Source organism: Neoarius graeffei, chromosome 26 (assembly GCF_027579695.1).
Source record: "Neoarius graeffei isolate fNeoGra1 chromosome 26, fNeoGra1.pri, whole genome shotgun sequence".
NCBI lineage: Eukaryota > Metazoa > Chordata > Actinopteri > Siluriformes > Ariidae > Neoarius > Neoarius graeffei.
This window is the reverse complement of record NC_083594.1, coordinates 6180084-6197035: the sequence shown is the minus strand read 5'-3', so window position 1 is coordinate 6197035 and position 16952 is coordinate 6180084. Positions and strand designations below refer to the sequence as shown.

General features: G+C 41.6%; 1 protein-coding gene across 1 annotated transcript in view; it reads right to left on the bottom strand.

The window, feature by feature from the left end:
* Positions 1-391: 391 nt before the first annotated feature.
* The window catches only part of LOC132874341 (solute carrier family 41 member 1-like), a 38359-nt gene continuing 21798 nt past the window's right edge, over positions 392-16952 (bottom strand). The window contains exons 4-11 of the mRNA XM_060910448.1: positions 13188-13259; positions 12749-12893; positions 9364-9510; positions 7900-8047; positions 7737-7816; positions 7302-7436; positions 4721-4869; positions 392-1354 (exon numbers count right to left, since the gene is read on the bottom strand). Of these exons, the coding sequence (XP_060766431.1) occupies positions 1169-1354; positions 4721-4869; positions 7302-7436; positions 7737-7816; positions 7900-8047; positions 9364-9510; positions 12749-12893; positions 13188-13259 (1062 nt within the window). The 3' untranslated portion in view covers positions 392-1168. The remainder of the gene's footprint in view (positions 1355-4720; positions 4870-7301; positions 7437-7736; positions 7817-7899; positions 8048-9363; positions 9511-12748; positions 12894-13187; positions 13260-16952) is intronic.

Below are 16952 nucleotides of genomic sequence, written 5' to 3'. Positions count from 1 at the left end.
GTTCTAGAGCTAAACCGTAAATGTTGGCACCTCTGTGTTGTACATGTATTAACTAGTGATTAAAAGGAGTTAAAGGGCTCCCTGTTCTAAAGCCAAGTACTGAAGATTATCTGCTCTTTTAAGACAAACCATTAGCAAGTTCAAGTTTTCATCGGGTGGTGTTTGCATAATAAAAAAACCCAAAATATTAATAATAAAAAACAAAATTCGAATCTTCATTCAGATTTTCTAATCATGAATGCATCAATGACTTTAAGTCAAATGTGGGCGTGAACCATTTTGGCTCATCTCTGAGAAAGCCAGCGTTTCTTTTAACAGACTCCCATCCCATCCCATCCCATCCCATCCCATCCCATCCCATCCCATCCCATCCCATCCCACGCCATTCCATCATGCAGCGGATCTGCATTACAAAGTAGCCCTTTTAAGCTTTGTAGCATAATTATTAAGAAGACAGTTTAATAGAAAAATGTTACATGCTCACAAAGAATCAGGAAAAAAAGAAAAGCACTTGACCCGCTCGCTTTCTCCTGACTCTGCCTGAAAGTGACGTGGATAACCAAAAGTGGTGCATTTATTCTCTAATTGTACAGTACAGGAGCTTTTATTACCAGCACTCGCATCGTTTTAGCCCGATTTCATAACCCATGGTGGAGGTGATGGCGCAGGCGTGTATGCTGTGGTATATCTGATCTCGATCTGATATTAGATTAATCTGCTGCTCCAACTTCTCAAAGATTAATGAGGAACTTAAGAGGTAATCAACGCATACTCAAGGTCACTTTGCTGTGGTCTGGAAACTTCCACTAATTGCTTCATTTATATCACTTACACAGAGAGCACTTGGTGTCTGAGCATCCTAATTCTTGTGAAAACTTCAAGTTTAAGTTGACCTTTCCTTTTAAACTCCAACACGTTGCTGTCAACACCTCTGAGAATAAAAAGGGGCTGAACATCCCCATTGAAAAATAATGAGGATTCCTGTTCTCCCATGAGAAGATAAGCCATAATGTAATCTTCATTACATACCACTACAGCAATAGTATTACGAATTATTATTATAATCATAGTGGCTACTGTCGCCATAATATCGCAGATCTCATTGTGGTGATTTTTTTTTGATTAAATAAAGGCTCGTGAGGTTTCCGTGAGTGTTCAGCAGAGCTGTTCAGTCTCCCACGTCCATGTCTCCATCGCCGATCATCCAGAGGATATGGAAGCACAGGGCCAGGAAGCCCGTGCCAAGCAAGTCACCAAGGGCTGTTAGGTAGGGAATGGAAAAGTTATCAGGATCCATCCCTCTCTTCCACATCCAATGCACCATCCAGTCAGCCAGATACAGCAGGATCATCACCTGCAGGAAAACAAGTGGGTGGGTTACCACCAAATCAACACCACATACTGTCGTTTTTACTCTACCACAGTGCTCTTGAATCACGGATTGCAGCAGCTCGGACAGTAGTGCAGCCACCAAGCATGGGTTTATATTAACGTGCTTGTTCTTTCTCTGAGGACACGTTTATTTAACATTTATGAAGGTCTCCAGTGTCAGCACTTTGTAACAATCAGAGCTGTAACTTTAGGCTTAGCGACAGCTTCAGGACAGAACAGTTTACACTTTAAAACAAACTGCCTGTTTTTCTGCTGAGGATACAACTGTTTATAGCTTCTGTAACACAAGCGATTACAGGAAATTTCACAGCAATAAATTCCACTAGAAAATGGATAAAATATAAAATAAAATAGGTGTAATTCTTTAATAAATAATAAATTGTAATCGTTGGAAAATTGCTGTTGTATACGAAGAATAAAACACTTCAGGATGTTCTGTTATGGGAAAAGAATCAATTATTTTCTTATGAGCATATTTAGATTCTATTAAGGGATGATATTCCCAATCCTGTTTTTAAAATATATATATATTTATATTGCAATACTGTATATTCTTACAGCACCCTCCACAATTATTGGCACCCCTGGTTAAGATGTGTTAAAAGCCTTAAAATAAATTCAAATTTTATTGCAGAAGCATAATCTCACACTGAAAATTGTAGAAAAATGTAACCTTTAACTCAAGTGAATAAAAAAAAAATCCCTGACTAAGAAATAATTATTTTTCATAAAATCACCTGTTCCACAATTATTGGCACCCATAACAATTCCTAGAAAATAAATGTAATTGAAGCATTTCTGTCATTTCTACTGTAGTTTGTAAAGTTGATCAGAGTATCTAGGAACCTTTAATTAGTAATTCATCACATCCCGTTTCCCTGGGGTATAAATATAATGTGACACAGAGGCCTATTTCTCTTATCCACTCTTCAACATGGGAAAGACAAGAGAACACACCATTCAAGTTAGGCAGATATGTGTCGACCTTTGTAAGTCAGGCAATGGCTACAAGAAAACAGCCGCTCGCCTACACCGGCCCGTATCTACAGTCAGAGGAATCATCAAGAAGTTTAAAACAACTGGAACAGTGGCAAACAAGCCTGGACGAGGATGCAAGTTTATCTTGCCATCACGCACAGTGAGGAGGATGGGAAGAGAAGTAAAAAGTTCTCCAAAGCTCACTGTTAGAGAATTGCATCAAAGAGTAGCATCTTGGGGTCACAAAGTCTCCATAACAACCATCAGGCGCTATCTACATGCCAACAAGCTGTTTGGGAGGCATGCACGGAAAAAGCCTTCTCACTTACAAGCATAAACGTAAACGTCTGGAGTTCGCCAAGCGGTACTGGGACTTCAACTGGGACCGTGTGCTTTGGTCAGATGAGACCGATAGAGCTTTTTGGCAACACTCTAAGTGGGTCTGGCGTAACACAAAAGATGAGTATGCGGAAAAGCACCTCATGCCCACTGTGAAGTATGGGGGAGGATCGGTGATGCTGTGGGCCTGTTTCTCTTCCAAAGGCCCCGGGAACCTTGTTAGGGTGCATGGCATCGTGAACTCTCTGAAATACCAGGACATTTTAAATCAAAATCTGGTGGCCTCTGCCCGAAAACTGAAGATGGGTTGTCACTGGGTCTTTCAGCAAGATATATAATGTGGCCAAATCTACACAAAAATGGTTCACCAGACACAAAATCAAGCTCCTCCCATGGCCATCTCAGTCCCCAGACCGCAACCCAATTGAAAACCTGTGGGGTGAGCTGAAGAGGAGAGTGCATAGGAGACGACCCAGGACTCTGGACGATTTAGAGAGATTGTGCAAAGAGGAATGGTCGAAGATCCTTCTCTCTGCATTCTCCAATCTTGTGAAATGTTATAGGAGAAGATTAAATGCTGTCTTGTTGGCAAAAGGGGGTTGTACAAAGTATTAACATCAGGGGTGCCAATAATTGTGTCACACATGATTTCATGTAAAATAATTATTTCTTAATGTGGGATTTTTTTTCCCACTGAATAAATGCACTTGAATTAAAGGTTGGATTTTTCTCTTTTTTTGCATTGTTGTCCTATATTATTTAAAAAAAAAATGAATTTATTAGAAGCCTAAGAACATATCCTAACGAGGGGTGCCAATAATTGTGGAGGGCGCTGTAAATATAAGACTAAATGTATGCTTTCTAAAAAAGAGGGTTTCAAATATTTGATTGTAGTATTAGAGTAGTTAAGTTTCGTATAGTAAGATAGTGTTCTAGTAGTCTGGTTAACACCAGACCATATCACAAGTGAAATATGGTCTGGAATCCGCCTATTGAATTTCTTGTAGGGGAGGTGTGGTTTACGATTGTCAACGGCCGTTTATTGGACGTTGCGAATGTCTATCATTTGGCGTATACGTAGCCCATGGCCAATCATGGCAGTTGTACCCGGTGACGTAGTTAGAGCGACGAAGAGGCGAAGAAAGACTGTAACGCCAAACGCTGTTCTTTTTTTAAAACAAACTTTCGCTCTAAACTATTCAGAACAGTGTCTAAAGCTTGATCGAAAGTTTGGTTCGTATCGCTCGCCGCCATGTTAAATGTGATCCGTAAACAGTCCCAAATAAACTACAAGCTTCCGTTTGTCGAGTAGTACGCGTCACCGTCTTTCCACCCCTCCCCACTCTCTGATTGGCTCCCTAACTCAGGCGAGCCTTTAGACCATAGTTTCCATGCTGTCTTTTCAGATCGGAACGATTGTGCAAAGCAGCATGGGATTTCCCAGGCTAGTGTTCTAGTGGAGTATAGTGTGAATATTTTAGCGTATTAGGATCGGGTACTATAGTAATTTAGTGTAGTATTAGTATCATAGGATATGGTAGTATTATAGTAGTTTAGTATAGTACAGTACATAGTACAGTGTTTTAGTGTAATAAAGTTCAATCTAAACTAATCTAATCTAGTATCATGTTATGTATTTTAGTGTGTTAGAATAGTGTAGTGTGATAGTAGTTTAATGTAGTATAGTGTTATAGTATTTCACTGTAGGAGGACAGGGTATCATTAGTGTAGTATAAGGTTATAGTATACTGTAGAATTGGGCAGTATTATAGTAATTTAATGGAGTATTATAGTAGTTTAGTGTAGTGCAGTAGTATAGTGTTAAAGTATTTTCGTGTAGTGGAATAGGGTAGTATTATAGCAGTTGAGTGTAGTATAGTATTAACATATTTTAAAATAATATTTTATTAGCAAAATATAATATTTCAGAAATCCAACAAAGCTGTATTTTCTTTTATTACAGATTTTTTTTTTACACCCCACTATATGACTGATGAATTAGTGTGTGTACCTGGAGCAAGGCAGCGGTCAGGTAGACAGCGATGAAGACGAAGGTGAGGGTGGTGTGCCCGCCCTGCATGAAGTTGATGGTGTATAGGAAAACAAGGTGACCGGGAGCCACCAGGAGGAAGAGCACTCGGGCAGAACGAGAATTCACGCCTGTGAGAAATGGAGGAGGAAAGCTTGTACATCATATGTGGAATTTTCAGATATCGAGGTCATTTTTAACATTTCATGTACAGTGTTCACAGGATAGCCACTTTAAGGCTGTTTTTAAGAAGATAACTTGAGACCATTTCTTAATTTAAAATAAATCACGATCTTGATTTCTGTTGCTCCCTATTCTCAGAGCATGACGTCGCTGTCATATCTTTACAAATGTACATGAATCCCCCAATTAATAATGTTGTAATAGTGTTTAATCCAATTAGATAAACCAGATAGATAGATTATAGATAGATACAGTAAGTCAAAAGCATATATTCATTCATGGTGCTGGAAAGGAGACTGATCGACTGTTGAACCTCAGATTCAGGAGCAGCAATGCAGATTCTGTCCTGGTTGTGGAACGGTGGACCAGCTCTTTACCCTGGCAGGGTTGTTGGGGGGGGGGGGTTCATGGGAGTATGACCAGCCGGTCTACATGTGTTTTGTAGATTTGGAAAAGGCTTACGACCATGTCCCCTGGGGGCTTTTGTGGGGGGCACTGCAAGTGTATGGGGTATTGGGGTGGTTGCTACAAGCCATCCAATCCTTGTATAACCAAGTGTGAGCTGTGTCCATATTCTCAGCACAAAGTCAAACACATTTCTGGTGGGTGTTGGACTCTGCTGTCCCTTGTCACCAATCCTGTTTGTGATATTCATGGATGGGATTTCAAGGTGCAGCAGGGGTGAGGAGGGTGTCTGGTTTGAGAACCTCAGGGATCCCTTGACGCAGCAGGCAGGTCATCTGCAAGCGCATCTCTGCACTTTGCAGATGATGTAGTTCTGTTGGCTTCTTCAGAGCATGACCTTCAGCACGCACTGGGATGGTTTGCAGCTGAGAGTGAAGCGGCTGGGATGAGAGTCAGCATCTCCAAGTCTGAGACCATGATTCTCTGCCGGAAAATGGTGGAGTGCTCCCTCCAGGTTGGGAGTGAGTTGCTGCCCCAAGTGAAAGAGTTCAGGTATCTCGGGGTCTTGTTCACAAGTGATGGTAAAATGGAGCACAAGATGGACAGGCAGATTGGGGTGGCATCAGCAGTAATGCGGGCATTGTACTGGATCGTCATGGCGAAGAGGGAGCTGAGCCGGAAGGCAAAGCTTTCGGTTTACCAGTCAATCTACGTTCCAACCCTCACCTATGGTCATAAGCTTTGGGTAGTGACCGAAAGGATTAGACTGCGGAAACAAGCTGCTGAAATGAGCTTTCTCCGTAGGGCGGCTGGGCTCACCCTTAGAGATAGGGTGAGGAGCTCAGACATCCGGAAGGATCTCGGAGTAGAGCCGCTGCTCCTTCATGTTGAAAGGAGTCAGCTAAAGTGGTTCGGGCATTTGATTAGGATGACTTCTGGGCACCTTCCTTTGAAGGTTTTTGGGGCACGTCCATCTGGGAGGAGACCTTGGGGTAGACCCAGAACATACTGGAGAGATTATATATCTCATCTGGCCTGGGAGCACCTTGGGAGCGTTGCTTGGGAGGGGGATGCCTGGAATACCCTGCTTAGCCTGCTGCCATCGCAACCCAACCTCGGATAAGTGGAAGAAAATGGATGGATGGATGGATGGATGGACTGAATTAGAAAGTGTTTCCAAACTTTTGACTGGTACTGCATTTGTACAATCACACACAATCTAAATACTACCTTGTCATGTGGTTAATTGATTTAAAATACTTCCTTTTAATTTTACAGATTTAAATTTTTACTTTGTAAAAGTCATTCATTACTCATTACTGTGACAACAGAATATCCATCCTTTTTATTTCTATAGTTTTCCAGGTTTGGATATACAGTTGTATATATACTTTTTTCCAGATCCAAAAGCAAATACTATGAAATCTCATCTCATCTCATTATCTGTAGCCACTTTATCCTGTTCTACAGGGTCGCAGGCAAGCTGGAGCCTATCCCAGCTGACTACGGGTGAAAGGCGGGGTACACCCTGGACAAGTCGCCAGGTCATCACAGGGCTGATGCATAGACACAGACAACCATTCACACTCACATTCACACCTACGGTCAATTTAGAGTCACCAGTTAACCTAACCTGCATGTCTTTGGACTGTGGGGGAAACCGGAGCACCCGGAGGAAACCCACGTGGACACGGGGAGAACATGCAAACTCCGCACAGAAAGGCCCTCGCTGGCCACGGGGCTCGAACCCGGACCTTCTTGCTGTGAGGCGACAGCGCTAACCACTACACCACCGTACCACCCCCACTATAACATTATTATTATTAGAATTTTTTTTTATGTATATCACATTTACTAGCTAGATCTCAAGGTCACTGACATTCCTAGGCATTCCAATCCATCCCAAACTTCCTAGCCAGATTTAAAGTCCGTTCAGGACAGATTGGAGTGACCAATCATGGTTTCGTTTTGTTACCTGAGCCGAAGAACGTGCTGCAGGGTGTGGGGCATTTCTGTGGAGGTGGATTTGCCTCTGTAATGGGGAGGCCAGTCATGTGCAGGTATGTGGAGATGCGACTGGCCTGGACCGCCACCAGATTACCTCCCACGCCTATAATAGGGCAAAAAAAAAAAAAAAGCATTTACCTTCCCTTGTGGTCTCATGTTCAGATCTAAATAACCAGGCTTCATTTAGTCTAAAAGGGGAACACTATTAAAAAACCTTCATCAATTACTGTAATAAACATGAACAATCATTTTAAAGAAACACATTTACAGGTGCTTCTGCAAAAGCAGTCAAATGCAGTTGAATACCTCTGGGCTTTGTCCAAATGAGTCTTATTAAAGTGTTAGAATTGAGTGTTTTGCAGGAATACCTAAAATAACTGAATTATACTGATTCAATGCTCACCGTTGATGACCGGAGTGAACACCGCCATTCCAGCATAGTTGGGATTAGACACAGTTTTGTCCAGGATGAGGCCTCCAACACTAAAAATAATTTAAATTAATGTCGGATCTTTAACTTGTTGGAGATGAAAGAGCTGAGGTGTGTGAATCGCTCTTTATTGTACCTGCTGATTGCCATGGCGATAATCACAGGCTCCCACCCCGAGTACAGCACTTCTCGGGTGGAGGGGATTCGTCGGGCGATCAGGACCCAGATAGGCGTCAAGGCAATGAAAAATACGAAGACTAGCGGATTGGCGTAATCGTTATAATCTGTGAGAAACAAAATAAACAAGAGAAGTTTGGGTCAGTTGTGAAACTGCTTTATTTTTATACAAAGCATGAAAAGTAGCATCTAATGAGCAATACTATGTACACAAACACGACACAACACTAACCCCAAATCAGACACCTGGTGAGACTAAACACAAACATTGCTCTGCTCTGGTGGAAAATCATTTGGGTATAATTTAGCACCCACTCTCTGCAACGTAGACATCGGGTTAATGTTGGTTCACCTTTTATGAGATGTTTACTTCTGGACGGTTTGGCGCTGGATCAAAAATTTGGCCATTTGAGAAAACATGCACTTACTCTTCATGTAGCGGTTTCCATGCCTTTTTTTATACCAATAGTACCTCAGAATTGCGCTTTAAAACCAAATTGTAGTCACAGACACTGTTGTAAGACTGAGAATTTCAAGAGCTATATTTCTCTTTTATTTTTTTGAGATGTTAACTCAATGTTTCTCCCAATTTAGTAATTTCTCCCAGTTTAGTTCCCAAATATTATCCAGTAGGAGTGGGCGATCTGACATAAATACCTTACAATATCTGAAGGAATTTCTATGATACACAATCTGTATCATTATATTTAAGTTTGCTAACTAGCAGCCAACAAAACAGTAGCGTTACATTTAACATGCTAACATCTAATTATCTGCTTCCACTTAAGAAGGTAGAGCCCAAAGAGCAGGATTGGGGGCCATGGATTGAGGTCTCCTTTAGTGACATGTAAAGCTGGTACATTGCAAAGGGTCACAGAAAAGTGCATTTTTTATTCACACAGTAAAAGGTGAATTTTGACAGAGGAATTTGCTTCATTGACCAGTAGCACAGCAACCTTAAAAGACAAGTGTATGGCTAGTTAACTCAAACATAGGCAGATTGGCAGGTAAAGTAAATGTAGATGAGCTAAAGAACTTTGCATATACACTTCATTTATTCCACAATAATTAATTTTGAAAAAAAAAAAAGACTAAAGTTCACTTGCATTAAAAAAAAGCCTCAGAAAACAGAACTATTCCCAAACTTGATGCTAAAATCTGGTTATTTATTTATTATTGTTCATTTTTATCTTGCAAAAAAACACAAACTGGAACTTTCTCGACCACTGTGCTTCATTTTACATCGATGTCTTCTGTCAACTTTTCAAACCAGGAAATTCTGAGAAAAATCCGGGAACGTTAAACAATGACAGCTGCCCAAAGTGTGAACATTTCATTCCCTTTCCCACCATGAGCACACGCTGCCACTGGACACAACCAATAAACTGCAAAATCAGTAGATTACCCAGAATCCTCCACTCACCCAGCTCGTTGTAGAGTCCTGTGCTGATGCCAGAAAGTAGAGCCAGAGTAATCAAGTCTCCGAGGCTGGCAGCGATGGGCGTGGCCACGTTGTCCGGGTTAATGCCAACCTTTCTGGAGCCGATGATCACGCCGATCATGATAAGACCTGTTTTGGAGGAAATATTGGCTGTGATGGTGTTGAGATGTTCAAGCAAACACAGGAAAGGCTCTAATCTGTACACAATGAGAGCAGGAGCTGTTTGGGGCTTTTGAGGTCTCCTGTTCTGCTCTCGTGAAAACACAGTACATCAGCACACAGTTCCTAAATGTTACATTTGGAATGAAATTCCATAAAAGCTCCATTATCAGCGTGACTGATCGGATTTTAAATTATGTCATCATAGTAAATCTGTCCATTCATCGTGGAAGATTTCAGTCATGGACTTGAAATTGCTAAATATTTTGAGACCTTTCTTTCCAGTAACACAAAAAATGTTTTTTCTTTTTTTTTTTGCCATAACAAGCAATGTTACAAGCTTGACAACACAAATGTACTTTATGGCTGTTTCTATGGTAAGGTTCATCATATACACTACCAAAAGCAAAACAAAATAGTTTCTACAGTGGTGCTTGAAAGTTTGTGAACCCTTTCAAATTTTCTATATTTCTGCATAAATATGACCTAAAACATCATCAGATTTTCACACAAGTCCTAAAAGTAGATAAAGTGAACCCAGTTAAACAAATGAGACAAAAATATTATACTTGGTCATTTACTTATTGAGGAAAATGATCCAATATTACATATCTGTGAGTGGCAAAAGTATGTGAACCTCTAGGATTAGCAGTTAATTTGAAGGTGAAATTAGAGTCCGGTGTTCGCAATCAATGGGATGACAATCAGGTGTGAGTGGGCACCCTGTTTTATTTAAAGAACAGGGATCTATCAAAGTCTGATCTTCACAACACATGTTTGTGGAAGTGTATCATGGCACGAACAAAGGAGATTTCTGAGGAGCTCAGAAAAAGCGTTATTGATGCTCATCAGGCTGGAAAAGGTTACAAAACCATCTCTAAAGAGTTTGGACTCCACCAATCCACAGTCAGACAGATTGTGTACAAATGGAGGAAATTCAAGACCATTGTTACCCTCCCCATGAGTGGTCGACTAACAAAGATCACTCCAAGAGCAAGGTGTGTAATAGTCAGCGAGGTCACAAAGGACCCCAGGGTAACTTCTAAGCAACTGAAGGCCTCTCTCACATTGGCTAATGTTAATGTTCATGAGTCCACCATCAGGAGAACACTGAACAACAATGTTGTGCATGGCAGGGTTGCAAGGAGAAAGCCACTACTCTCCAAAAAGAACATTGCTGCTTGTCTGCAGTTTGCTAAAGATCACGTGGACAAGCCAGAAGGATACTGGAAAAATGTTTTTGTGGATGGATGAGATCAAAATACAACTTGTATTTGAACAAGTTGTAGAACTTTTTGGTTTAAATGAGAAGCGTTATGTTTGGAGAAAGGAAAACACTGCATTCCAGCACAAGAACCTTATCCCATCTGTGAAACATGGTGGTGGTAGTATCATGGTTTGGGCCTGCTTTGCTGCATCTGAGCCAGGACGGCTTGCCATCATTGATGGAACAATGATGAGTTCTGAATTATACCAGTGAATTCTAAAGGAAAATGTCAGGACATCTGTCCATGAACTGAATCTCAAGAGAAGGTGGGTCATGCAGCAAGACAACAACCCTAAGCACACAAGTCGTTCTACCAAAGAATGGTTAAAGAAGAAAAAAGTTACTGTTTTGGAATGGCCAAGTCAAAGTCCTGACCTTAATCCAATGGAAATGTTGTGGAAGGACCTGAAGCGAGCAGTTCATGTGAGGAAACCCACCAACATCCCAGAGTTGAAGCTGTTCTGTACGGAGGAACGGGCTAAAGTTCCTCCAAGCCGGTGTGCAGGATTGATCAACAGTTACCGGAAACGTTTAGTTGCAGTTATTGCTGCACAAGGGGGTCACACCAGATACTGAAAGCAAAGGTTCACATACTTTTGCCACTCACAGATATGCAACACTGGATCATTTTCCTCAATAAATAAATGACCAAGTATAATATTTTTGTCTCATTTGTTTAACTGGGTTCTCTTTATCTACTTTTAGGACTTGTGTGAAAACCTGATGACGTTTTAGGTCATATTTATGCAGAAATATAGAAAATTCTGAAGGGTTCACAAACTTTCAAGCACCACTGTACAGCCTTTCTACCGTACATCTGGTGCACTATATCGCTGATAGCTACGTACGATTGGCTCGGTAGCTAGCTCCCTTGAAGTTTTGCTAATCCGGATTTTGCGTTTGTTTTTCATTCCAGATGACAAATATTCATCTTGGTCAGGGTTTTAATTGAACCAAAACATGTTGTCAGTAATCTTTTAACCAGATTGCTGCTTTTAAGTCGACTATTGGGTGGCACGGTGGTGTAGTGGTTAGCACTGTCGCCTCACGACAAGAAGGTTCTGGGTTTGAGCCCAGCAGTTGATGGGGTTTGCATGTTCACCCTCTGTCTGTGTGGGTTTCTTCCACAGTTCAAAGACATGCGGTTAGGTTAACATGGGGTGGCCTTGAGCTGAAGTGCCCTTGAGCAAGGCACCTAACCCCCAACTGCTCCCTGGGAATTGTAGCATAGCTGCCCACTGTTCTGGGTATGCGTGTGTGCGCTTATTGCTCGCTTGTGTGTGTGCGCGTGTTCACTGCTTCAGCTGGGTTAAATGCAGAGGATGAATTTCACTGTGCTTGAGTGTGCATGTGACAAATAAAGGCTTCTTCTTCTATACTGTACATTTTGGAATAGGACATGTAGCTAATCTAACATAAACTGCATATCTAGTGTATCAACAAACTAAATTAACATTATGAGAGTCACTATAAAATCACTGTAACACGTTTTATTGCTTTTATAAAGTGGCAACAAGCCAATATGATAAAACAGCGTTCGATAAACAATTTAAAGTATTAATAATATTCACTGTACGCAATTCTTCCACCATGAAATGCAAAGCAACATGACAGACACATATTACAGTAGTATGGTTGGTATACAGAATACGCAATTTATTTAATCTGATGCGTCACAGGTGAGCGAGGATTTTACACAGCAGTTTTTCAAACGTGACTCAGCCAATCAGATTTTAGAACCAAAGCTATCCATTTTATATCAGAGCTTTAGTAACATTTTCCAATTGGCTCATTTCTGTAATGTTTAGGACATAATGTAGCTGTTATAGTAAATGTCCCCAATCATATTTCAACCTCCTTTCCTTATAGAGTCTTCTTTATTGCAGAGTTATAAGAGCACTTTCTTTATTGGATTAAACTACAAGATGTCAGTCCTCTCACCTAGCAGCAGGGAAGCGATGAAGGCTGTAGCTACGCTACTTGCACAGAGCAGAACAGCATGACCTATCTTGATTTGGCCCTCTGGGATCCAGCCAAAAATGACTGCCGCGATGGAGGCTAGGAAACCAACCACAGTGGCCTGAACCTGTGGTATGAACAACAGGGTCGCATTTACCCGTCAGACTTTTCTCTCGCTTAAAATTCCACTACAAACACAAAAGGTCAATGTCTGCAGTTTAATCATGTCACATTCACATTACGACTGTCCCAGAAGGAACATGAGTAGGAGAGGATATTTTACTCTGTCCAACTTTGGATTATTTCCAGGAAAAAACAACAACAACATTGTTCATACATTTGATAATCTCAAAATCGCTCTGTATAGTGTATACTGAGACGATATGTAAACAAGGTTCTCCATTTTTAAAGGGTTCGGTACCTGAATTAGTGCGAGGTTCCCCATGATCATTTTCCACATCTCCTTGGCTGTGTCCATCTGTCCGATATTAGCCTAGAGGGAGAGAAAGCATCTTTACAGCTGCTCCCATGTAGCCTGACCACAGAAAGCTTTCTTTAGCAGGAGCGAGAGGATTAGGAAGCTTACTGCTACCGTGTAATATCCAATGTTTCAGCAATTTCCCTTTCAACAATTAACATTCAGTTTCTTCAGGTTTCCTCTTATTCTGTCATGTACAACTTTTTTTTGTCTCTTGAGACTGTATCCTTTTGCTTGCCCATTTTTCCAGCTTCCAACACATCAACTTTGAGAACACTTGTTGCCTCATATATCCAATCGTCATTGTCATGAGATAATCAATGTCATTCACTTCACTGTTATGTAGCTAGTACAGTTAGGCTATTTGCTAATTTGCACATGAAGCTACTTTAAAAGCCTTACGTGTAAATGAGAAACCAAAAGTGATGTGCATAAACTGTACAGTTAGCTGCTGGCGACACATTTCAGCTGCCAGCATTACTCATGAGAAAAAATGCTGTCCAGTTCACACCCACAAGCCAGTTGCTACACATCTGCAAGAGACAAACGATAAACCTCACAAGTGTTTGTTAGTGTGAACTGAGTATGTAATATTTTCAGTGCTATCACAGCTACCATGATATACTGAAAACCGTAAATAAGTATAAACTGATCTCAGGTCCTCGTTGGCCAGATATAAAATGTGTGCATGCTCTCTCTCAAGCATGAGAGAGAATTTGTCGTGTTGGCAGTCAGAGACTCAAACCAAGCCAGGACTTTAATCTTCGTAAGAATGCTGATTGTTAGGTTTGTTGGACGTTGTTAAAAGGCATCGCCCTTTTTTTCTGTGGCTGAATCACAAATAGCCATCTATCAGACATGTAGTGCACTGATGCCCCTTTTCCACCAAAGCAGTTCCAGGGCTGGTTCGGGGCCAGTGCTTAGTTTGGAACCGGGTTTTCTGTTTCCACTGACAAAGAACTGGCTCTGGGGCCAGAAAAAACGGTTCCAGGCTAGCACCAACTCTCTGCTGGGCCACAGGAAAGAACCGCTTACGTCAGCGGGGGGGGGGCGGAGTTGTTAAGACCAACAACAATAACAAGACCGCGGAAGGTCGCCATTTTTAAGTGACGAGAAGCAGCAGCTGTACAAATGCGAAGTCATCCATTATTATTATTATTATTATTATTATTGTTGTTGCTGCTGCTTCTTCCGTGTTGTTTTTGCTTTGATATTCGCGCCAAGGTTTATGCAAACGTAGTGACATAACTGACGTATACAGCGACGTAACTGACGTATACAACGACGTAATGACGTGGCTTCCCTTAGCACCGCGAGCTATGGAAAAGCAAACTGGTTCTCAGCTGGCTCGCAAGTTGAACGAGTTGTGAACCAGCACCAGCACCGGCCCCGAACCAGCCCTGGAACTGATTTGGTGGAAAAGGGGTATGATTGGGTTGTATAATATAACTATGTTACACCCTATATAGGGAGAATATACAGTAAATAGTAATGGGGAAAAACAATCGTGAATCTAAAAGTAAAATAGTGTAACTGTGATTAATGGTAAAAATGACTGTTTTATTATTTAATTTGTTTAATTGGATATCTGGATTTTGCCACTTAGTCTGAAGTACCGTAAGGCTTCTGCTATTAAACTGCCTCATAAGTAAGTCAGGGGTTTAAACACCTCAGAATGTGTTGTTATAGGAAAATAATCAATGACGGAGTAGTGTGATGAACCAGGGTTACTGCTACCACTGTAAAATTGATTAATTTTCTATAATAGCACATGTTGAAGTAATTCTTCTTGTACAACAGCAATTTGCCAATGATTAGCATATACACTCAATATTCCTGTTCTTGGCTGCAGGAGTGGAACCCAATGTGGTCTCCTGCTGTTGCATGCTGAGATGCTTTTCTGCTCACTATGAGTTGCTATATCCTTCCTGGCAAAAAAGCTCGAACCAATCTGGCCATTTTCCTTTGACCCCTCTTATTAGCAAGGCGTTTGTTTCCACCCACAGAACTGTCGCTTACTCACTCAATGTTTTTTGTTTCTCGCACCATTCTGTGTAAACTCTAGAGACTGTTGTTTGTGTGTGAAAACCCCAGAAGGGCAGTAGTTTCTGAAATACTCAAACCATCTCAAACCATCTGGCTCAAACCAACACCCACGCCACAATGAAAGTCATACTTTGAGGTTACAATTTTTCCCATTCTGATGTTTGAAGTGAACATTAACTGAAGCTCTTGATTTGTATCTGCATGATTTGATGCATCGTGCTGCTGTCAAGTTATTGGCTGATAAGATAACGGCATAAAACTGCAGGTGGATGGATGTTCCCAATAAAGTGTCCGGTGAGTGTCTCGTCTCGTCTCGTCTCGTCTCGTCTCATCTCATCTCATTATCTCTAGCCGCTTTATCCTGTTCTACAGGGTCGCAGGCAAGCTGGAGCCTATCCCAGCTGACTACGGGCGAAAGGCGGGGTACACCCTGGACAAGTCGCCAGGTCATCACAGGGCTGACACATAGACACAGACAACCATTCACACTCACATTCACACCTACGCTCAATTTAGAGTCACCAGTTAACCTAACCTGCATGTCTTTGGACTGTGGGGGAAACCGGAGCACCCGGAGGAAACCCACGCGGACACGGGGAGAACATGCAAACTCCACACAGAAAGGCCCTTGCCGGCCACGGGGCTCGAACCTGGACCTTCTTGCTGTGAGACGACAGCGCTAACCACTACACCTCCGGTGAGTGTATATTAATTAATTAATGACACGTCACACTTTTTATACATTTATACTTACAGTTTATGTTGTGTAATCTCTGTGAAACAAGACGCAGTTCCTGAGAAACCGCAAAGTAAGTCAAAGTCATCGGAAAACTTACAGGTAAAGTTACGGCTTTACCTCTAACAGTTACGCATCTCTTAATAGCAAAACACCATGTCAATGATTACAATGAGCTGCTACTTTAGGAATAACAATAACGTATTAGTACTGTTTGATGAATCCGAATCGAGATTCCATAGTGCTGTGGTACAGTGCATAATAAATTCATGCACGTAAATATCAAGTATCAGTTAAAAGTGCTTTGTGTGTTCGAGTACTCCACTGCAAAATAAGCAGCCATGAGCAGGACATCTACCTTCAGGTTTAGACAATGAGAATATCCAGTGTTCTGAACGGCATCGGCTTGAAGCCTGGTTAGAACAAACAGTGGTCAGTTCTTGGGACAAAAGAGGGTTTGAGCTACTGACACACGCATCCATCTCATCTTCCTCCTGCTGACTGACCCCCACTTATCTCATCCCTCTGGCTAACGATGCTAACATCAAGTGGCTTGGATCCTGGGATGGTGCGAGTCCTTGCATTGATTTGCTGAGCTTTTCTGCATTTCAGAGTGCCATAGTAGAACAGTATATGCTACAAGAAGTGCTTGCTTTTAATATTATTACAACATGAAACCAGGGCATTTGGATCCAAACAGTATGTAAGGGTTAAGCGAGCGCATGCTGAATTGCAGGGTGCGGTTAAGCACTCGTAAACCTAAAGCCGGCTTCTTTACACTGGCTGCTGAAGTATAGTGGAAGCACAGCTTTGGCCAAACTGGCGAGGAAGGACAATAGCGTGAGGACGAGGGAGGAATACATTTCCCTAGAAAGGAGCAGCCTCTGACTGCCAGTAAGCCCGGCTCGCTGTGCGCTCTTTCATTA